The sequence below is a fragment of the Oncorhynchus masou genome, chromosome 27 (assembly GCF_036934945.1).
Source record: "Oncorhynchus masou masou isolate Uvic2021 chromosome 27, UVic_Omas_1.1, whole genome shotgun sequence".
Lineage (NCBI taxonomy): Eukaryota > Metazoa > Chordata > Actinopteri > Salmoniformes > Salmonidae > Oncorhynchus > Oncorhynchus masou.
In genome coordinates, this window is record NC_088238.1 from 41,432,657 (window position 1) to 41,451,636 (window position 18,980).

Sequence of the window (18,980 nt, forward strand, 5' to 3'; positions counted from 1 at the left end):
CTTCTCTTCTGACCCCTGGCCAGAGGGCATGATGGTGGGTGGGCCTGGAGGAAAGAACTTAGATTTGGAAACAAAGAAACAATGGTGGAGTAAGGCCAAGGGGATATGGTTGTTAGCATGAAGTGGGGGGACTATGAAACTTGTATAAGCATGAAACTGTATAAAAGGAGTGGGCTGAGAATGAGTCCGGCAGTTGCTCCATGGACCAACTCGGCTTGTTACTTTGTAATAAAGTCTATTTGAATTCCCAGGCTCCGGTATCTGAGAGATATTATTGAACCAATATTTCCACAACAGGTGCTCATGGGACAAAGGGCAAGGGCACCGGCAAAATCATATTTGCCCTTTACCACAGTGCATGGATGGCAAGAACCCACCACCAGTGGTATCCCTCGGCTGGAGGAGACGCTGGCTGCCCACTTCGTTCCAGGTTGCTGATAAGGGAATGCAAAGATGCCTTCACTGCCCCCCTTCAAAGACTGCGCAACTGGCAGACACGAGCTATACCCTCAGTTGACAAGCTGTGGCAGCGGCTAACAATGTCACTTTGCTTTCTGCGGCCCTGTCCCCGAATGTCAACCTGTCAGACATCCTTCTCCGAGGCCGAAGTCGAGGAGGTGTCACATCTGTCTGGCGATGTGCTCCACCTTAACCAGACATTGGCTGTGTGCTCGGTACGAGTTATGGCAATCTCTGTAGTTACACAGAGGCACCTTAGGCTACGGAGTCACCGTTGTGGGGCTACGGAGAGCTTTTAGAAGATGGAGGAAGATATGTGACAGCTGTCTAAGCACCTTCCTCTAGCCAGAGCTGTAGCTGCCCACCGATACTCGGCTCCCCACGCCTCCACCTCATTGCGGACCCAACCTGGAGCGGTGGCACGTCGTCGTCCTACCTGTGAAAACCTCTACTCCTACTCCGGTGCCACCAGCCGCCTCTACGGCCAAGCCCACAGTCAACTCATAGCTGGTTGAGGCCCCTACATGGCAGAATGCGCCTGAAAGTTCCTACAACAGGAGATGCCGAGACGTGGGAGAGTGTGTCAAGGACTCAGTGACCAACTGTTCTATCGTTATGCCTACTCTCTGCACGCTCTACCCCCCCTTGTTTGTTTATTGGTTGTCAAATAAAGATGTTCTAATTCTTGCTCAAGGGCAAGTCGGCAGGGTTTTCATCTAGTCAGCTCGGGGATTTGAACCAGTGATCTGTCTGTTACTAGCATAACGCTCTTAACCAGTATGCTACCTGCCAATAGCACATACGTATAATACTCTCGTTTCATATGCTCTACGGCCCCTGCACTACAGGTTTCAATCATGCCAAGTAAGGGCATGGGGCCTACACACAGGCTCAAATGCTGGGGTTACAAATGTAACCATCGCGGCGATGCCTCCGGTTCACACAGAGTGTAACACACTTTGCTAAACCGCCACTGGGATTGGATGCGTTTGCTCACCACTCATGACCAAGGGTTCTCCTGTATGCTTTCCCCCAATAATGGGGGGGCATTGCGGTCGGAGGCCGAGCAGTTGCCATACCAGACATTGATGCAACCCGTCAGGATGCTCTCGATGGTGCAGCTGTAAAACCTTTTGAGGATCTGAGGACACAAAGAAGTAGGAATGCCCTGACATCTGCAGAGGCAGTATCACCAGAACACAAAAGATTGCGGTTTTGAAACTGGTATTTTGGACGCAGTAATTGCAGTTATACTGCAGTTATACTCCACTGACTGAAATCTTTTTTTGTAAGGGAAATGCTGCAAGGCCCATGCAGGTGACAGATTGAACATACAGCGCCCTGTATGGAGCTCAATTTGGCCTCTGGAGGCTCCACAATTGTGTCACACCATGCATACAGCGCCTCTGACCACATTTCTTGGATCAAGCATACATTGCCTCTTACTTCACATTGGCATGTAATTTTGGCAATGAATCAGGATCGTGTTTTTCTTAATTAAATACTGCGACCTAGTGGTTGTTATTTGGAAACCCATGGATAATATTATTCCTCCTACCACAAACTACATTACCCAGAAATCTCCAACTGCTTTTTCCGGTTTGCAAGATTTGTCAGGTTTTCGTGTCTGTTGTTTCTGTAGAGTCCCATTGCTCTGTTGAATTTCAACATGGCTTCCGACGGACCGCCGGGGACTGAGCCCATGCCTTCTGACTTGGGGAGCTCTGTGGCGGCCCTGAATACATGGAGCAATCCGGAGCTTCAAGCCAAGCTAGGCGAGCTAGGCGCACCTAACATGGGTATGATTAGAATCAAGCTTTGAATTGAATGAATTGTGTGTAGCAGTAGCTAGCCGCTAACATGCTATCCATACATATGTACTTCCGCGGCAAAGTTAGCTCGCAGGCCCTCATGAAAGTAATGGAGAGTGCAAACTAACGGTATCTTAACTCGCTCGCTATCTACACAAACAATACATATTAGTTACAAATGCATGTTCAACACCTCTACGCATAGTATTTTGCTTAACGTTAGTGAGTCATCGTGGTTGATAGCTAACAGCTAATCTTAACTTGCTGTTTTGGTTGGGTGTTTGATTGATAAAAGGCACATTTAAAGCCAATTTATGCTTAATTCGAAAATATGGTCGGAGGCGCCGTAAGGATAATGTGACGCAATAGCGATGCCCCAGAGGCATGCAGAGCCCAAAAATGAGCTCAGTATTGCATTGCCATGCCCCTCAAAATTTGTAACAATGTGGAGGGCTCAATATAGGTCCGGCATTGACATGATTGGTTGAGGGCGGGAGTTCCTGTATAAACACAAACTCACTTCCTTGACAACTTTCTTCACACTTGCTCTGCGCCGCTCAGCGAAGTGCAAGAGGTATGAATTCCCTGACTTCTGCAGAGGCTGTATCACTGTAAATGCTGCATGGCCAATGCAAATATCGGATTGACCATGCAGCAGCGCAGAGCTGTTGTGAATGAAGTTGTCAAAGTTTGTGTTTATATAAAACCTACCGTCAATGCAAAGCTATATTGAGCCCGCGACATTTGTACAAAATTTGAGGCGAACAGTGACGCGGTACCAAGCTCAAGTTGGCCTCCTGAGGCTCCGCATTTGCGTCGCATCATCAATTCGGCACCTCCGACCACAGCCGCGGGAAGTAGGGCTGATGAGGTACAGCAGCCCCTGAAAAAAATGAATTCAAAAAATATCAAACGGGTAGAAATATATTCTTATTGCACTGGGCTTTTAATAGTCCTGTATTATAGGACCTATATAGCCATCTGCAGCACGGGAGAAAACGTCCCCCCTCCAAGAAAACAAATTGCTGCACCCCCAAACCTTCCAACCACATTTTCAGATCAAGGATAAATGATCTATTAGCAAGTCACGCATGCCAGATGTTTTCCTTGAAGTGGCTGATTTAACTACACAGCAATATAAATGAACCTTTAATTTCATCCATTTGTAATGAAATCATTGTTGTCCCAGCTGTATTGTTCATTGTTTGTTTACAGTTGTCTTTTCCTCCTTCCTTAGGCCCCAGAGAGGAGATGCTGGACAGGCTCAAGGGATACATGATGCGGGTCAGTGTGTGCTAGTGAGGAGGAGAGTGGAAGCGTGTATTGCATCTTGTGCGTTTATCTGATCAATTTATCTTTGTGTGCATCTGTGTTTTTCCACTCAGACTGGAATGATGCTCAGCAAGCCCAACCAAGGGGGTGATGACAAACCTATGACCACGCAGGTCAGCACCAACCGACCCTATAAGGTTATTAGACAGTCCAATCTAATTCCTCTCATTCTTACATTTACTGTGATTGTTTAGCCATACACTCTGCAGCATGTGATCAATCTGTCATGAATAGGACCAGGAGTTTTACCTTTACCATGTGATCTGACCAGTAAAAACTAAGGGGAGTTTTCCTGGTTAGGGCACATGGTGCCGGATTAACTACTTACCCAAATAAAAAAAACAACCTTACCAACAACCACCCTTCCCTCCTCTATCTTTGTCCCCCAGATGCCAGGCATCCCCCCCATGCCCCCAATGCCCATGCCGCCCATGCCACCTGGTATGGGTATGCTCCAGGCGATGAGCATGATGGCGGGTGGACCCCCTCCACCAGGGATGCATATGGGCATGGAGCCTCCAGGCATGCCCCCTGGCCTCTCCCAGGAGGACCAGCTGAAGATGGTGCAGCAGAGGGCTGCCATGATGATGCAGCATGAGGAGAGGGCCAAGCAGCAGGTAAGACCAAACCACCGGAGAGGGTTTTATCTAGGCCCCTGAGTTTTACCTGACTAGGAAATACTCTAGGCCCTAGTTGTAAAGTAGTCTGTCTTCTCTTGCATGGGATGGAAGCAGTGGCTGTAGAGGGGTTCTGGTATTGATCAGTTGGTGATGAATAGTTTCAAAAGTTTACCTTTTGTGTGTGTGTGTGTTCAGGGGGATTCCCGTGCTATGGAAGAGCACATGAAGGAGCAGGAGCTTCTGGAGCAGCAGAAGAGGGTGAGGGTTGGAGGCTGTTCATGTCTTTCTCCCATCTAAATTATTTTGTTGTTATTGATCAGTAGTTTTGTGTCACAACCAATCACATTGTAATGGTACCGTTCCTTGCTTGAAATATATCACATCTTCTAATTCTCGCTCTTCCCTACCTCTCTTCCCTTCATCCATCTCTCCCCTCCCTTCTCTCTCTTCCTTACCTCCTCTCTTTCTTCCCTGCTCTCTTCCTTCCTTCCCTCCTCCTCATCTCTCCTCCCTCTGTCAGGCGGCAGTGATGATGGAGCATGAGAGGCAGCAAGAGCTCGCTAAGATGCAGCATGGAGGACCAGGGACCAGGATGTCTGACCCGGGGCCACGACCCCCTGGCATGATGCCCCCCATGATGAGAGGTCAGTAGTGCACACCGCTAGAGAACGACTCGTAATTGGTCGGGCCGATATTAACCCTTAGTTACCGGCAATCGGCCCTTGAGTATCGGCTAAGCCGATTTTCCCCTTTGTAGCATGTTAACACACTTGCCTCTCGTGTGAAACTCCTGCAATCCGGCGCCACTGCTAACTAGTTAGCCTGTCCTCGAGGAACCTCTGGGCTGCTTGCTAGCTACCCACTCTAGACCTTTCCTGCTGCATATACATTTTGCACACTTTAATAATGCCACACAGAATGTAGACATTTCTAAGGTGATAATTGATTAAATGGTTGGCAAGACAATGTTCATACAGGCTGCAGCCCTTACAAAGCAACCAGGGGTTTCCGGCATAATTATTATTTTTTTGATTGCGATATAATGCTTTTTATTCATTGATGGTGTGCTCCAACTTCAAAATCAAATATACTTTAGGTTAATAAATGTACCCCGACTTGGCAAAAATTGGTGACGGTTGTGTTGAGTATCTCTGTGTTCAGTGTGCCCACCGAGGGGATTCTTTCTCCAAAACAGTATAGAATGCCTCAAGATTTCACTTTTTTTTTGAGGAGAAAGTAACAAGGCGCATCGCACGCTGCTCCAAGGTGTTGTAACAGTTTCGACTTCCCAACAGCAGCGGCTCACTTGGAGCAGGTCACGGTCCACCTCAAACTCAAATAAATTAGAGGCAAATTGCGTTCGTCAGGCCCTGTCCTAACAGTTCAGCTGCCGCCCTTGGCAAGATCAACTTATCCCAACCTTGTGTCATGTATAGTATACAGATTTGGAATGGATTGAGAGAGGAGAGTAATTATATGTAGGCTTATCATGTGAAATTGGTGCATTTCATTTGAGTTTATTCAGTAGCTCTTGGAAACGAACGATCGTTGGCAACTATTCACATCGGAGAGTTGCAATCATTAGTCAGCCTACGGCATATAATAGTTGTTTATCAATGAGCCACGCATATCACACATGGCGAGTCACGACCCCCACGATAGTTCAAATTATAACATAACATTTATTAACATCCAGTAGAAGTGTAAAAAGAGATCCTTTTGGTTATGGTAACCAGTGCTTTCATAAATGCATGGCGTGGGCCTTGTTTTACAGGACCATTGTGAAATAAGCTTTCTCTCCATGAGCCAGCCTTACCGAATGTTGTTTATTTACATATCGAATTTGATTGTCCAATATCAGGTTGTTAATTTCTTAATTTCATGGCCTCCCAGAGTGGCCTCTTTAGCATCGGGAGTGGGGCGGGCTAGCCCTGCTGTTCATAGACTGCCATGTTGTGTTATTTATTAGGCCTAGTTAAAATGTTCAGGCCTAGATTGTATTTTAACAGCTGTGTTTTGTTATTTATTAATTCTTAATAAATATTCATAAAAATAGTCTATAGGACAGGTCGTTCGCAAGTTATATTATACACATTCTATTTTGAAGTTTTATTGCTGTGTAGGCAGCTTGTTCTTCTAGGCATAATGTTTTTTTTAAATATATATATAAATATATATATATTCATTTATGATTTCTAGCAGGGAGGGCAATGTTTTGCTTTTCAATAAAACCTGTTATGTTTTTATAAGAACATCGTTCTACTTTGTGTTACTACCTTTACAGGCACATTTCTATTCTGTTAAGATGAATTACAATCCTCTAAATGTGATTTTGTTCACCGTGGGTGGACACCATAATGCGTTAGTGTTCAGGTCAATTACAATCTTTCCGGTCACACTGTCCGGCGGAACATTTTGGCGAAAACCCTGAAAGCAACATACCAGTAGCTAGCTAGGTAAACAACATTCAGCATAGAGCTAACTTTTGCTAGGTAATCAAATCAAATTTTATTAGTCACGTGCTGAATACAACAACCTTAGTGAAATGCTTACTTACAAGCCCCTAACCAACAGTGCAGTTTCAACAAAAAAATATGGCTAAGAATAAGAGATAAAAGTAACAAGTAATTAAAGAGCAGCATTGACAATATATACAGCAGTTGCCATACCAGGCAGTGATGCAACCAGTCAGGATGCTCTCGATGGTGCAGCTGTAGAACCCTTTGAGGATCTGAGGACCCATGCTAAATCTTTTCAGTCTCCTGAGGGGGAATAGGTTTTGTCGTGCCCGCTTCACGACTGTCTTGGTGTGCTTGGACCATGTTAGTTTGTTGGTGTTGTGGACACCAAGGAACTTAAAGCTCTTAACCTGCTCCACTGCAGCCCCGTCGATGAGAATGGGATGCTAGGTAACGTCAATTCACTACACTAACTTTATTTGTGATTGCTAATATGCAAACCCTAATGCAAGGTATGCTAACTTTAAAGCTGTGTTTGTGCTGAGCGATTAACCAAAACGTAAGTTATTTTTCAGTTTAAAAAAACGAATTGCGTCATCAGTTCAATTATTTGAATTCCATTTAGTTCGTTTTTTTTCTTCTGTGAGCTCAATGCGCGCATTGCACAGTTTCTCTAGAGATGAATCACATCCAGCCTGAACTGTGTAATGTAGTTGAGAGTTGTAGTTTCCAATAGGCCATTATTCTACATAGTCTAGCGCATAAAACGTGGTAATTAACTACAATGATCATAATCCATTGCACATCTCTACTGAACAAAAATATAAATGCATCATTCAACAATTTCAGTGAATTTACAGTTCATATGAGGAAATCAGTCAATTGAAATAAATAAATCAAGCCCTAATCTATGGATTTCACCTGACTGGGAATACAGATATGCATATATGTGGGCCTCAGGATCTCGTCACGATATTTTTGTGCATTCATATTGCCATCAATAAAATGCAATTGTGTTCGTTGTCTATAGCTTATGCCTGCCCATACCATAACCCCACCACCACCATAGGGCACTCTGTTCACAACATTCACATCAGAAGACCGCTGGCCCACATGATGCCATACAAGTGGTCTGCTTTTTCAGCTTATTTATGAAAAAATGTAGTGAACTCCATGACGGTGCCTTTTGAATTCACTTTTAGAAACACAAGTTTGGCCAGAGTCTGTGGCTTCAGGCTCGTGACGGTGCCTGGAGAGTAGGCCAGTAGCAGAGAGTACCCTCTCTGCGATTGCAGAGCCACGGGATGCTGAACACCCTTCGGCTCTCTCTTGCCAGGCTGGGCGGGGATGAGGAGTTTTTCTTTATGTAGGCGTTTTTTTTAAGGAAAAATAACCCTGTCAAAACAGAAAGCCTCTTGAAAGAGGTAATATGTTAGGCTTATTGAGCCAAAATCAAGGATAGCCTATTGTATAGATAGTAGAACGAACCTGAAGGAAACTTTTAAGAGATAATTTTTTGTTTATGAATACTTGAATACAATGGCACACTTAGCTAGCTACCCATCTCGTTCCTTTCTGTTAGCATGTGCATGTAATACATCATCATGCTTTCGGGGTACGTGTCTTTTCAGATTCCACAGTGATTCTTTAGTGGGCACTACATCACCGTGCTCTTGCTCTTGGTCCTCATCTTTGTGAGTCACCTTGATTTTGCACCTGTGTTTTTTTTTCAGTTTCTTTATGGAAAATATTTAGCGAACTCCATGACCGTAGCTAAAGCAAGGGGCTATAGCAGCACACAAGTAGACTACAAATGCATGTCCTGATCTCGTGAAATAAGTGGAACTGGAGCGAAATTGGAGCGGCCGAGACAGCCGCTGCTCCATCCTTTGGGAAACTGGCTCTGCGCTTCAGTCAAATTCGGCAAGCTCCTCTCTAGGCTCTGCTCACATACTTTGGTTACACGACACAGGAGTGGTGTCATGTCTCTTAAAGAGACAACACATATTTTTGAAAATATATATTTTTTAAGACAAAGGGCTACTTCTATAAAATAAAACGTGTTTATCAGTAGGCCTATAACGTGGTCTCAAATGAAAGGGCAACAGATTGTCTTCTTTTGCCCCATAGACTACTGAAAAATGCCCAAAAGAGTCAATAAATTAATCCATGAAGACAGTCCTCTTAAATATGAATTCACCTGTATTGTGACTAGGCCTATGCAATCTTGCTTCACCCAGTTTATCAAGAAGTGTACCATTATGTTAAGTAGTTATAGTGTTAAAAACAAAGTCAAATTGATTGTATGGTTGTATAAACGATTTGTTGAAGCCGTATATGGCTTTCTATGGGAATATGTATTCAAAAGTTAATTCAATTATTGAAATGTTCAAATTATTAAAATGTTCAAATTTTCAAGGTATTATCGCCATAAAATATTGGCCATTTTTCAATTTTTCTCCATATCGGCCCTTCAAAACCCATATCGGTCGTTCTCTACAGAAAATTATAACAAGCATTTCTTATTGAACATTTCCAGATAATCCCTCCCTGTTTCTGTCCATTTTCATCTGTTTCATGCTTACGTAACACAATGGCGGTACATCGACATGGTTGATGTAAATCAAAATGTGGGTCTTGTTGTGTTGTAGGTATGAACCCACCCCCTCCTGGTATAAATACTGGTGGAATGAACCCACCCCCTCCTGGTATGTCCATGATGCATACCCAGAGACAGAGAGTTCCCCCACCGCCAGGGGAGGACGCCAGAGAGGTACGACCCAACGTCAAGCTAATAGACATTGTCCTTGTCTTAAACATAAGGGACAAATACTTAACACCCATGTAAATTGAACTGGATGCTTGCGACTTAAGTTATCTCAGGTAAGAATTCAGCTGCTATAGAAGTCTGCTCGGTGTAAGATTTAGAAGAAATGTATATGCGATATGTTTAGTATCAGGAGACACATGACCTAAGAAAATCTAGTGTGCGTGTGTTTAACAGGTGTGGCAGGGAGAGGAGGTGGGCATTGGCCCTAAGATCCCTCAGGCCCTGGAGAAGATTCTCCAACTAAAGGAGATCAGACAGGAGCAGCTAAGCACTGCTCCCACAGGTCAGAACAGGGAACTACACACTGGAGTGGGATTATGCATAAATCCTTAACAAATGACAAAATCATGACTTAAACAAATAAAGTAAGCTAACTCTATTTATCACATATATTTATTGAATGTTTCTTCATATCTTTCAGTAAGTTGACATCAACCAAACCTCTAACCCTGACGGTATCTTTCTATTCTTAAGTACTGCAGTCCTAGTTCTTGTTATCTGGGTTCAGAGCCTTATAGGAGCTTGAACTGGTCAGTGAATGTTCTGTGTTTTCTATCCTTTTCCAGAAGAAGAGGAGGAGGAGAGCCAGGAGATGGAGATGAACAACTCCTCCGCCCCCGTCTTGTCTGAGACGGAAGAGGATGACAGTTCTCTCTCCAAGAAAGATGTGAGTATTGTTCTCATTCACAACTTCTCTCCTGCTGTCTGTGGGTGAATCTCAATTGTATTTTCTTGATTCCTCCCGTCCTCTCCTTGCCTCCTTTTCAAAAGGCAACAGAGGGGAAGAACCTTGGCGCTTCTCCAATGCGAATTCAGAATGATGCGACTCAGCAGGGAATTTAACTCACAACCGTAGAATTTTACGGTGGACACTCTAACCACAAGGCTACTGAGTTGGTGTGCGGATTAAGAAATGGTGCTATTTCCTGACATTTTCTCTCTTCCCTTCTCAGAAAAACCGCAAGCGCAGGAACCGCAAGAAGAAGAACAAGAAAAGGCGTGTGCAGGAGAAGAGGGAGCAGGCGGTGGAGAAGAAGGAGGAGGATGGGGGGAAGGAGAAAGAGCATGAGGTGGAGATCGAGTACGTCACTGAGGAACCGGAGATCTACGATCCTAACTTCATCTTCTTCAAGAGGATCTTTGAGGCCTTCAAGGTGAGAGCCTGCTCCGTTTTGATCATTTGTTTATTCATAACGAATGAACAAATGATCAGTCAAAACATCCTACACATTTGCCCGCAATCTTCTTGACCTTATTATTTACCATCTTGATGACCACTTATGAAATACAATATACTGTTGTTCAATTTGGATATTGGTTTTCTGTTTGCATGTTCAGTAAATTGCTTCACTTAACCGGCTTTGTCTCCGTCCCTCTCACTGTTTGTTTTTTTATTTTTGTTCATCCCTCAGCTGACTGACGATGTGAAGAAAGAGAAAGAGAAGGAGCCGGAGAAGAAGGAGGCTCCTACCATGTTGAAGAAGAAGGGGTTCGAGGAGGAGACAAAAGACAGCGATGACAGTGATGACGTTAGTATTCATCTATCCTATGGTTTCTTCATTCCTTGGCTTGGAGGAAGAAGACAACATCTCAAGCAGGACTGTTCAGTGTCTCAATTATCTAGCCTACTGCCCTAAGTAGTGCACTTTCAGGGAGAAAGTTAGAGGATTGGGACATGGGGGATAGTGTCTTCCTGTTCATGTTGTCAATTACTCCTTCTTTGGAACTGTTGACCATGGAAGTCCTCCTTACTCCTCTTTCTCCATCTCTTGATCTCTCTCCATCTCTCTCTCTCTCTCTCTCTCTCTCTCTCTGTGTGTACAGGAGATCAGAACAGATGTTCCCAAGCTGTCTAAGAAGAAGCTGAGAAGGATGAACAGACTGACTGTGGCTGAACTCAAACAGGTAAACCATTTTCTTATAACATAGTGGTTATAAGATCTAGCTGGTGTCATTAATGCTGTGTTTCATGAATGTTATAAGTGAAGATATCAAAAACTATTAAATAACACATGGAATCATGTAGTAACCAAAAAAGTGTAAAACAAATCAAAATATATTTTGTATTTAAGATTCTTCAAAGTAGCCAGCCTTTGCCTTGATGACAGCTTGCACACTCTTGGCATTCTCTCAACCAGCTTCATGAGGTAGTCACCTGGAATGATTTTAATTAGCAGGTGTGCCTTGTTAAAAGTTAATTTGTGGATTTTCTTTCCTTCCTTCTGAATGCATTTGTGCCAATCAGTTGTGTTGTGACAAGGTAGGGTTGGTATACAGAAGATAGCCCTATTTCGTAAAATACCAAGTCCATATTATGGCAAGAACAGTTCAAATAAGCAAAGAGAAACGAAAGTCCATCATTACTTTAAGACATGAAGGTAATTCAATCCGGAAAATTTCAAGAACCTCCAGAGTCGCCTCTTGACTGGTGTTTTGCGGGTACTATTTAATGAAGCTGCCAGTTGAGGACTTGTGGGGCATCTGTTTCTTAAACTAGACACTCTAATGTACCTGTTCTGACAGGTGTGGCATATCAAGAAGCTGATTAAACAGCATGATTATTACAAAGATGCACCTTGTGCTGGGACAATAACAGCACTCTAAAATGTGCAGTTTTATCACACAACACAATGCCACAGATATCAAGATTTGAGGGAGCAGGCAATTGGTATGCTGACTGGAGGAATGTCCACCAAAGCTGTTGTCAGATAATTTAATGTTCATTACTCTACCATAAGCCGCCTCCAACATCGTTTTAGATAATTGGGCAGTAGGTCCAACCAGCCTCACAACCGCAGACCATGCGTAACCACGCCAGCCCAGGACCTCCACTTCCGGCTTCTTCACCTGCGGGATCGTCTGACATCCTGACCACACCAAAAAAAAAAAAACATGTTATTCATTAATTTCAACCAAGCCGGTCGCATGCGTCAACGAGCATCTGCGTAGCCAGGCGCCTCTCTTGTTATTGGTTTTTAGAAGCATATACCCACGTGGGTGATAATCCAAGGTAAAAATCTGTCTTTCTGCCCCTGAACAAGGCAGTTAACCCACTGTTCCTAGCCGTAATTGAAAATAAGAATTTGTTCTTAACTGGCATTGCCTATAAAGGTAAAAATGTAAAAATTCAAATAAAAGTTGGTTGCCAACCGCCATATAAAGTCAGAAGAAGACTGGAGGATGAGAGATTACTAGAATCTTACTAGGTTTACCCTTTTCTCTGTGGATTGTTGGAGTAGAGGACCTTGTGTTAAATAACAACCCAATGTTTATATCCCAGGACAAATGAGCTACAACTGCAAGCTAGCTACTGCAAGCTAGCTAAATGGCCATGAATGTTTAATGCGTTTCGACCTGTCCCCAAATTTATATAGTTGGTTCAGAGTTAGTTTTGATATTTCCACCTGCGTGTCCTGATCGTGAATGGACTAAATTGACAAGCGCGCGATGGCGCATGCGAGTCCCAAGTCTAGTCAGCATGTGACCTCCCAACTTTATTACCTCTCTTTTTGCTCCCTTCTCTCCTGTCATCCCCCTCCCTCTCTCCTCTCCAGTTGGTGGCGCGTCCTGACGTGGTGGAGATGCACGATGTGACGGCCCAGGAGCCCAAGCTGCTGGTACACCTGAAGGCAACCAGGAACACGGTCCCCGTCCCCCGACACTGGTGCTTCAAGAGGAAGTACCTCCAGGGCAAGAGGGGTATAGAGAAGCCCCCGTTTGAGCTGCCAGAGTTCATCAAGAGGACGGGCATCCAGGAGATGAGAGAGGCTCTGCAGGAGAAGGTGGGTGACTGGTTGGGGTTGAGTGGGTACAGTCGGGCCACAAGCTGGTGGCAATATAAGTGGGTCCATTTTGGGATGTACTCATGTTTGAATGCTTTCCTCTTTGAGGTTAATAAGGATCCATCATGACTAGATAGGTGTAAGAATGTGGTTGGGGCATTGCTTTTATCTGTGATTACTTAGTACGGAAGGACCATGTATTTCGGGGATCATCAACTAGATTTTTCTTGAGCGGATGGTCAGGGGGCCGGAACATAATTACAAATTTGTTGACTGCATGAAGCACAGATATAAAATTTGACTAAAACATAGTAATTTCAAACCTTGCTTGTGTATGATCACGTAAAAAAAACAAGTATATTTTTCTGCACATCTAGGCACACCTCTTGAGCTGTCTGTATCCTCCTGATTGGTGGATATTTTAATCTCTGCTAAAATCGGGGTAAAAGATTGAAAGGAATGCGAGTCTTATTCAGTACATTTAGTAATTAGTTGCTTTTTCTAAAGTCAACCAACCTTGCCAGCAGGCATGCCAGCTAAGATAATTAGACAAGCTAGCTACTTTAACTTGATTGATAGCCTGAAATTGTCTTCTTGGTAGCTAATTGAGGTTGGGAGATTGGGAACCTGTCTGAAACCAACTTTATAAAATTGCTAGGTGGCTAGTAGTATTACAGAAAAACAACAACAAGACAAATCTGATGGGGCGTGTGCCGCTTTTGATCATATACAGTATATCTCTCTATTATACTTTGAAACAGATTTCCAAAATGAAAATCAATTGGAGCTGATTTGCTAGTGTTTTTATAGTCCCCCCAAAAAGTAAAATAAACTCGAGGGGCCAAATAAAATCACCTGCGTGCCAAATTCGGCCCGCGGGCCTCCAGTCGGGGAACCCTAATGTATTTCTATTGTAGTAGGACACAATCTAATATGCATCTGTTTTATCCTGTGTAAACTCTTCAACACTACGTTCCCTGTTCACAGGAGGATGCCAAGACCATGAAGACCAAGATGAGGGAGAAGGTTCGTCCCAAGATGGGCAAGATCGACATTGACTACCAGAAGCTCCACGACGCCTTCTTCAAGTGGCAGATGAAGCCTAAACTCTCCATCCATGGAGACCTATACTACGAGGTAGATATACTACACCAAAAGTATGTGGGCAGCTGCTTGTTGAACAACTCATTCCAAAATCATGGGCATTAATATGGAGTTGGTCCCTCCTTTGCTGCTATAACAGCCTCCACTCTTTTGGAGTGGCTTTCTACTAGATGTTGGAACATTGCTGCGGGGACTTGCCTCCATTCGGCCACGAGCATTAGTGAGGTCGGGCACTGATGTTGGGCGTTTAGGCCTGGCTCGCAGTCTACGTGCCAATTCATCCCAAGGGTGTTTGTCTAGAATGTAATTGTATGCTGTCACGTTAAGATTTCGCTTCACTGGAACTAGGGGTCTAGCCCAAACCATGAGAACAACCCCAGATCATTATTCCTCCTCCACCAAACTTTACAGTTGGCACTATGCATTGGGGCAGTTAGCATTCCCAAGTTTAAACAAATTTGATTAGTTTTACATGTATAGACAGGTTGGTTGTTTAGCAACAAATCCGATGTGTGCGCAACTGTGGGGAAAAACACACAGGGTTGGCTTAGATTGTTGACAACATGTAAACTATATTCTATGTTTATTGAAAACATAAATACATTTGCACAAAGAGCACTTTTGTCTCAAATACATCATTACAGTTATTGGTTAGCCAGCTAGCACATTTTTTCCATATTAGCATTGACATGAAATCAGTCAAAACACCTCAAAACAAGACATGGTATCAAGAACAAGATGAAATGAGCTTTTATTTATTTAACCTTTGTTTAACTAGGTAAGTCAGTTATGAACAAATTCTTATTTACAATGACGGCCCGGCTGAAACGAGTCACTTACGATTCCCCAGCATGGCAGTTTCTTATCATTGTTGGTAGCCATCTGGCCATCCAGAATCATAACAACTCACGGACTTCTGCACCATTGAAGCATGCGCATCGTTTTTTGTGTGTGACATTGTCAGCTAACCCATCTCTTTCGACTATCCGGATATCCCCCAAAAATATCATGATATTATTTGAATAGTGAATTATTTCAAATTCACTTCCCTAGCACATGAATGTTATAAACTTACCATTCTATTTATCAATATCACATACATTTAGGGAATTTATCGCGATATGGATTTTTGTCCATATGGCCCAGCTCTCCTATGTGGTTGATTTTGGGTTTCCTTCAATAGTTCCTTGTTCTTGAATGAAATCCTGGTTGTCAGTGGACTGCTCTGGTAGGTTTCTGTTTCTCACACTGACCTCTCTCTCTCTTTCAGGGTAAAGAGTTTGAGACGAGGCTGAAGGAGAAGAAACCAGGCGATCTGTCAGATGAACTGCGTATCGCTCTGGGCATGCCGGTTGGACCGGTGAGTTAATCTTCATCCTCATCACCACCACCACCGCTACTTCATGTTATTGTTATCTCGCCACTAACTTTATTGTTGCTGGGCAGCTTTATAGTTGTGCTTTGTTTGATTTGACTAAAATAATTGTATTGATGATCATCGTCTTTTTGAGAGCAGAATGACACTGATACACAATGGTCTTGTCACTAAAATTGCTTCACCATCCCCTCTCTGTGCAGAACTCCCACAAGGTGCCCCCTCCCTGGCTGATCGCCATGCAGAGATACGGCCCCCCTCCCTCCTATCCTAACCTCAAGATCCCTGGACTCAACTCACCCATCCCAGAGGTAATCCCGACTTTAACAGACACACTCTTTAACAATTTACCGACTTGTTACAAAAGTATTAACACTGTATTGAAATGTTGCAGTATCGTGAATCTCATTACAGCTGATTAACTCCCACTCTCGCTCTCTCCCTCCTCTCAGAGCTGTTCGTTTGGTTACCACGCTGGTGGTTGGGGGAAGCCTCCTGTAGATGAGACAGGCAAGCCTCTGTACGGTGATGTGTTCGGGACTAACGCAGGAGACTTCCAGGTTAGATCCTCCTCATACACTGATGGATACCCTACAACCGTGCCTCATACCCCTAATATTTACCATACACCAAACTTCCCTACACTCACTACCACATATGCCTATGTCGTACAACCAGCCTGCTTTTAATCTATTGGTGTATTGACTGGTGCCCTAATGTGTGTGTGTGTGTGTGTGTGTGTCTCTCTCTCTCTCTCTCTCTGTGTAGGCTAAGGCTGAGGAGGAGGAAGTAGATCGTACGCCGTGGGGAGAGCTGGAGCCTTCAGATGAGGAGTCTTCAGAGGAAGAGGAGGAAGATGAGAGCGACGAGGAGAAACCAGACGAAACTGGCTTCTTCACACCGGCAGACAGGTAGACATTCACATGTTGCTTACTGGACGTTTGAAACACAAGTTGACATTGACTTGAAATGAACCAGTCTCTTTATACTGTTGGATCAATTGGCCTTTGATCGCACGGAATGACATTTGCATTTGGTTGACTTGAGTACCTTGATCAGTGTTCCAACCCCAGCCCTGTGTGTGTTTTGTATATGCCTCTCCCCCCAGTGGTCTGATCACTCCAGGAGGCTTCTCGTCAGTGCCTGCTGGTATGGAGACTCCAGAGCTCATCGAGCTGAGGAAGAAGAAGATTGAGGAGGCCATGGACGGGTGAGTGTGTGGCCATACTTAAGCTGTGTGTGTATTCTCTATTGCGTGTGTTGTGCTACCTAGGCTGTGAGTGTGTGGGTTTGTATCTTCTGGTGATTTTATTTCTGCGGAATTATGTGTAGGAATGAGACTCCTCAGCTGTTCACGGTGCTCCCAGAGAGGAGAACGGGCTCTGGAGGGGCAGCCATGATGGCATCCACACACATCTACGACGTATCGGGGGTAAGAACCACGTCTGCTTTCATGGCAGTTTTGATACATACTGTACACTAATGCATTGCGTAGTCAACACATCTACATCCATCCTCAGGATCATACGCACACACACACACTACAACTGCGCCCGAATCAGCACCCGATCTATAGTGAACTACTTTTGGCCAGGTCTCCAAACCATTTAGACGCAGTTGTACCGCACACACACACACACTAGGGAATTCGGGTGCCACTGCCATTTCAAATTGTCTTTTGCTTCTCGCTCTCTCTTTATCCCTCTCCAGGCGATGGCTGGTCGTAAGGCGGGTGGAGGCCAGGAGTCCCAGGGGGTGGAGGTAGCCCTGGCCCCAGAAGAGTTGGAGCTGGACCCAATGGCCATGACCCAGAAGTACGAAGAGCATGTCAGGAACCAGGAGGCCCAGGTGGAGAAGGAGGACTTCAGCGACATGGTGGCCGAGCACGCCGCCAAACAGAAGGTGAGAGGTGGGAGCGACTGCAGGCTAGCGTACTGGAAATCTTATTCCCGGTTTTCGAAATGTATTAGACCACTAGAGCCTTGCTGAGGTTAAGAGTGTTTGTAGTACCCGTTTTCAGTTCAAAAGGAAGCAAAATCAAACACTAGATGGGAAGACTAGAGGGCCATTTTTATTATCTCTACTAGTATGAGTGATTTCAACACCTAAATCCCTATTACAACTTTAGCTCCAGGAATCCAATGTTAAAAAAAAAAAAAGTACTTTCATAACTAATATTGCAAGGCCTTGCTTTTAAAACATGTTATCTCTATGCTTGTGAATATGGCCATCCTCCTATAATAGCAGTATTTGAAAGGGACGTGCACATGCACAGCTATCTCCCTCCTTCCTCTCTCCCTCTTATCAGCCCTGTAGAGATAATGAGAGAGAGACCTATGTCAACATGTTGTGCTGGGATAGGGGGTTAGTAGAAGGGGGGAAAGTAGTGTTTTCACTGTTGTATGACAATATTGACAACTTATTTTTTTCTTGCACTCTCATTTCTCTTTCTCTCTCTCCCACAGCAAAAGAAGAGGAAGGCCCAGCCCCAAGACACACGAAGTGGTGCCAAAAAATACAAAGAGTTCAAGTTTTAGACCAACAAAATCACACAGAGAGGAAATGGTAAGGGAAGAGAGGACAGGCAGAACGAGACTAACAGGGATCAGATTTTAAACCATGAGGAACCACTCTTTCACAAGCACAAAACCAACAATTATCACGGTTGTTTTATTTTCCTTTAAATTATGTAAATAAGTGTCTGGCAGGTTTGGGGTCATTTCCATTTCAATTCCAGTCAATTCATAACGTAAACCAAATTCCATTTCCCAATGTTCCTTATTGAGCGTTGAAGATAATTGGAATTAGATGTTCAGTGTAATTCCTGAATTGAAATGAAATTGACCCCAAGACTGGTGTCCGGTAGAACCACTGCCAGGTCTCGTCCGTATGCAGCATTTGTATGACCCATCAATTATATCCTGTGTGACTGTTATTTGTTCATGTAACTGCTTTTCTGTTTTTGTAAATAAATGACTCAAATCCATTCCATGGATCCATATGGTTAATATTTTCAGGGTTTATTGTTTTTTCCTGGCCATGTGACCTGTCACCTGACCAGAAACTCCTGTCCCTAGTTAGTGATCGCCAATAACAAGTCGAGACACACGGTGCGGAAAAACTGGGCCCTACATTGCGATAGTCCTTTAGTGATCTACACCTTTAACATTCTGCCAACATGCCTATGGCTCTATGAAGTCAAACCTAG

General features: G+C 44.0%; 1 protein-coding gene across 2 annotated transcripts; it reads left to right on the forward strand.

Annotated features, from left to right (window-relative positions):
* Nucleotides 1-2,088: 2,088 nt before the first annotated feature.
* LOC135516178 (splicing factor 3B subunit 2-like) lies at nucleotides 2,089-18,758 on the forward strand. 2 transcript variants are annotated; one of them, XM_064940275.1, is made up of 22 exons: nucleotides 2,089-2,258; nucleotides 3,508-3,554; nucleotides 3,656-3,739; nucleotides 3,992-4,219; nucleotides 4,418-4,480; nucleotides 4,743-4,866; nucleotides 9,333-9,454; nucleotides 9,686-9,794; nucleotides 10,078-10,178; nucleotides 10,465-10,665; nucleotides 10,924-11,040; nucleotides 11,336-11,416; nucleotides 13,066-13,293; nucleotides 14,281-14,430; nucleotides 15,668-15,757; nucleotides 15,976-16,083; nucleotides 16,225-16,332; nucleotides 16,541-16,683; nucleotides 16,881-16,982; nucleotides 17,105-17,204; nucleotides 17,483-17,674; nucleotides 18,238-18,758. In XM_064940275.1, the coding sequence occupies exons 1-22, from the start codon at nucleotides 2,129-2,131 to the stop codon at nucleotides 18,307-18,309; spliced, it is 2,700 nt and encodes an 899-aa protein (XP_064796347.1). In that variant the 5' UTR covers nucleotides 2,089-2,128; the 3' UTR covers nucleotides 18,310-18,758. The 2 variants fall into 2 exon arrangements, with proteins under 2 accessions (XP_064796347.1, XP_064796348.1); XM_064940276.1 differs by having other exon boundaries at nucleotides 3,656-3,715.
* The last annotated feature ends 222 nt before the right edge of the window (nucleotides 18,759-18,980 follow it).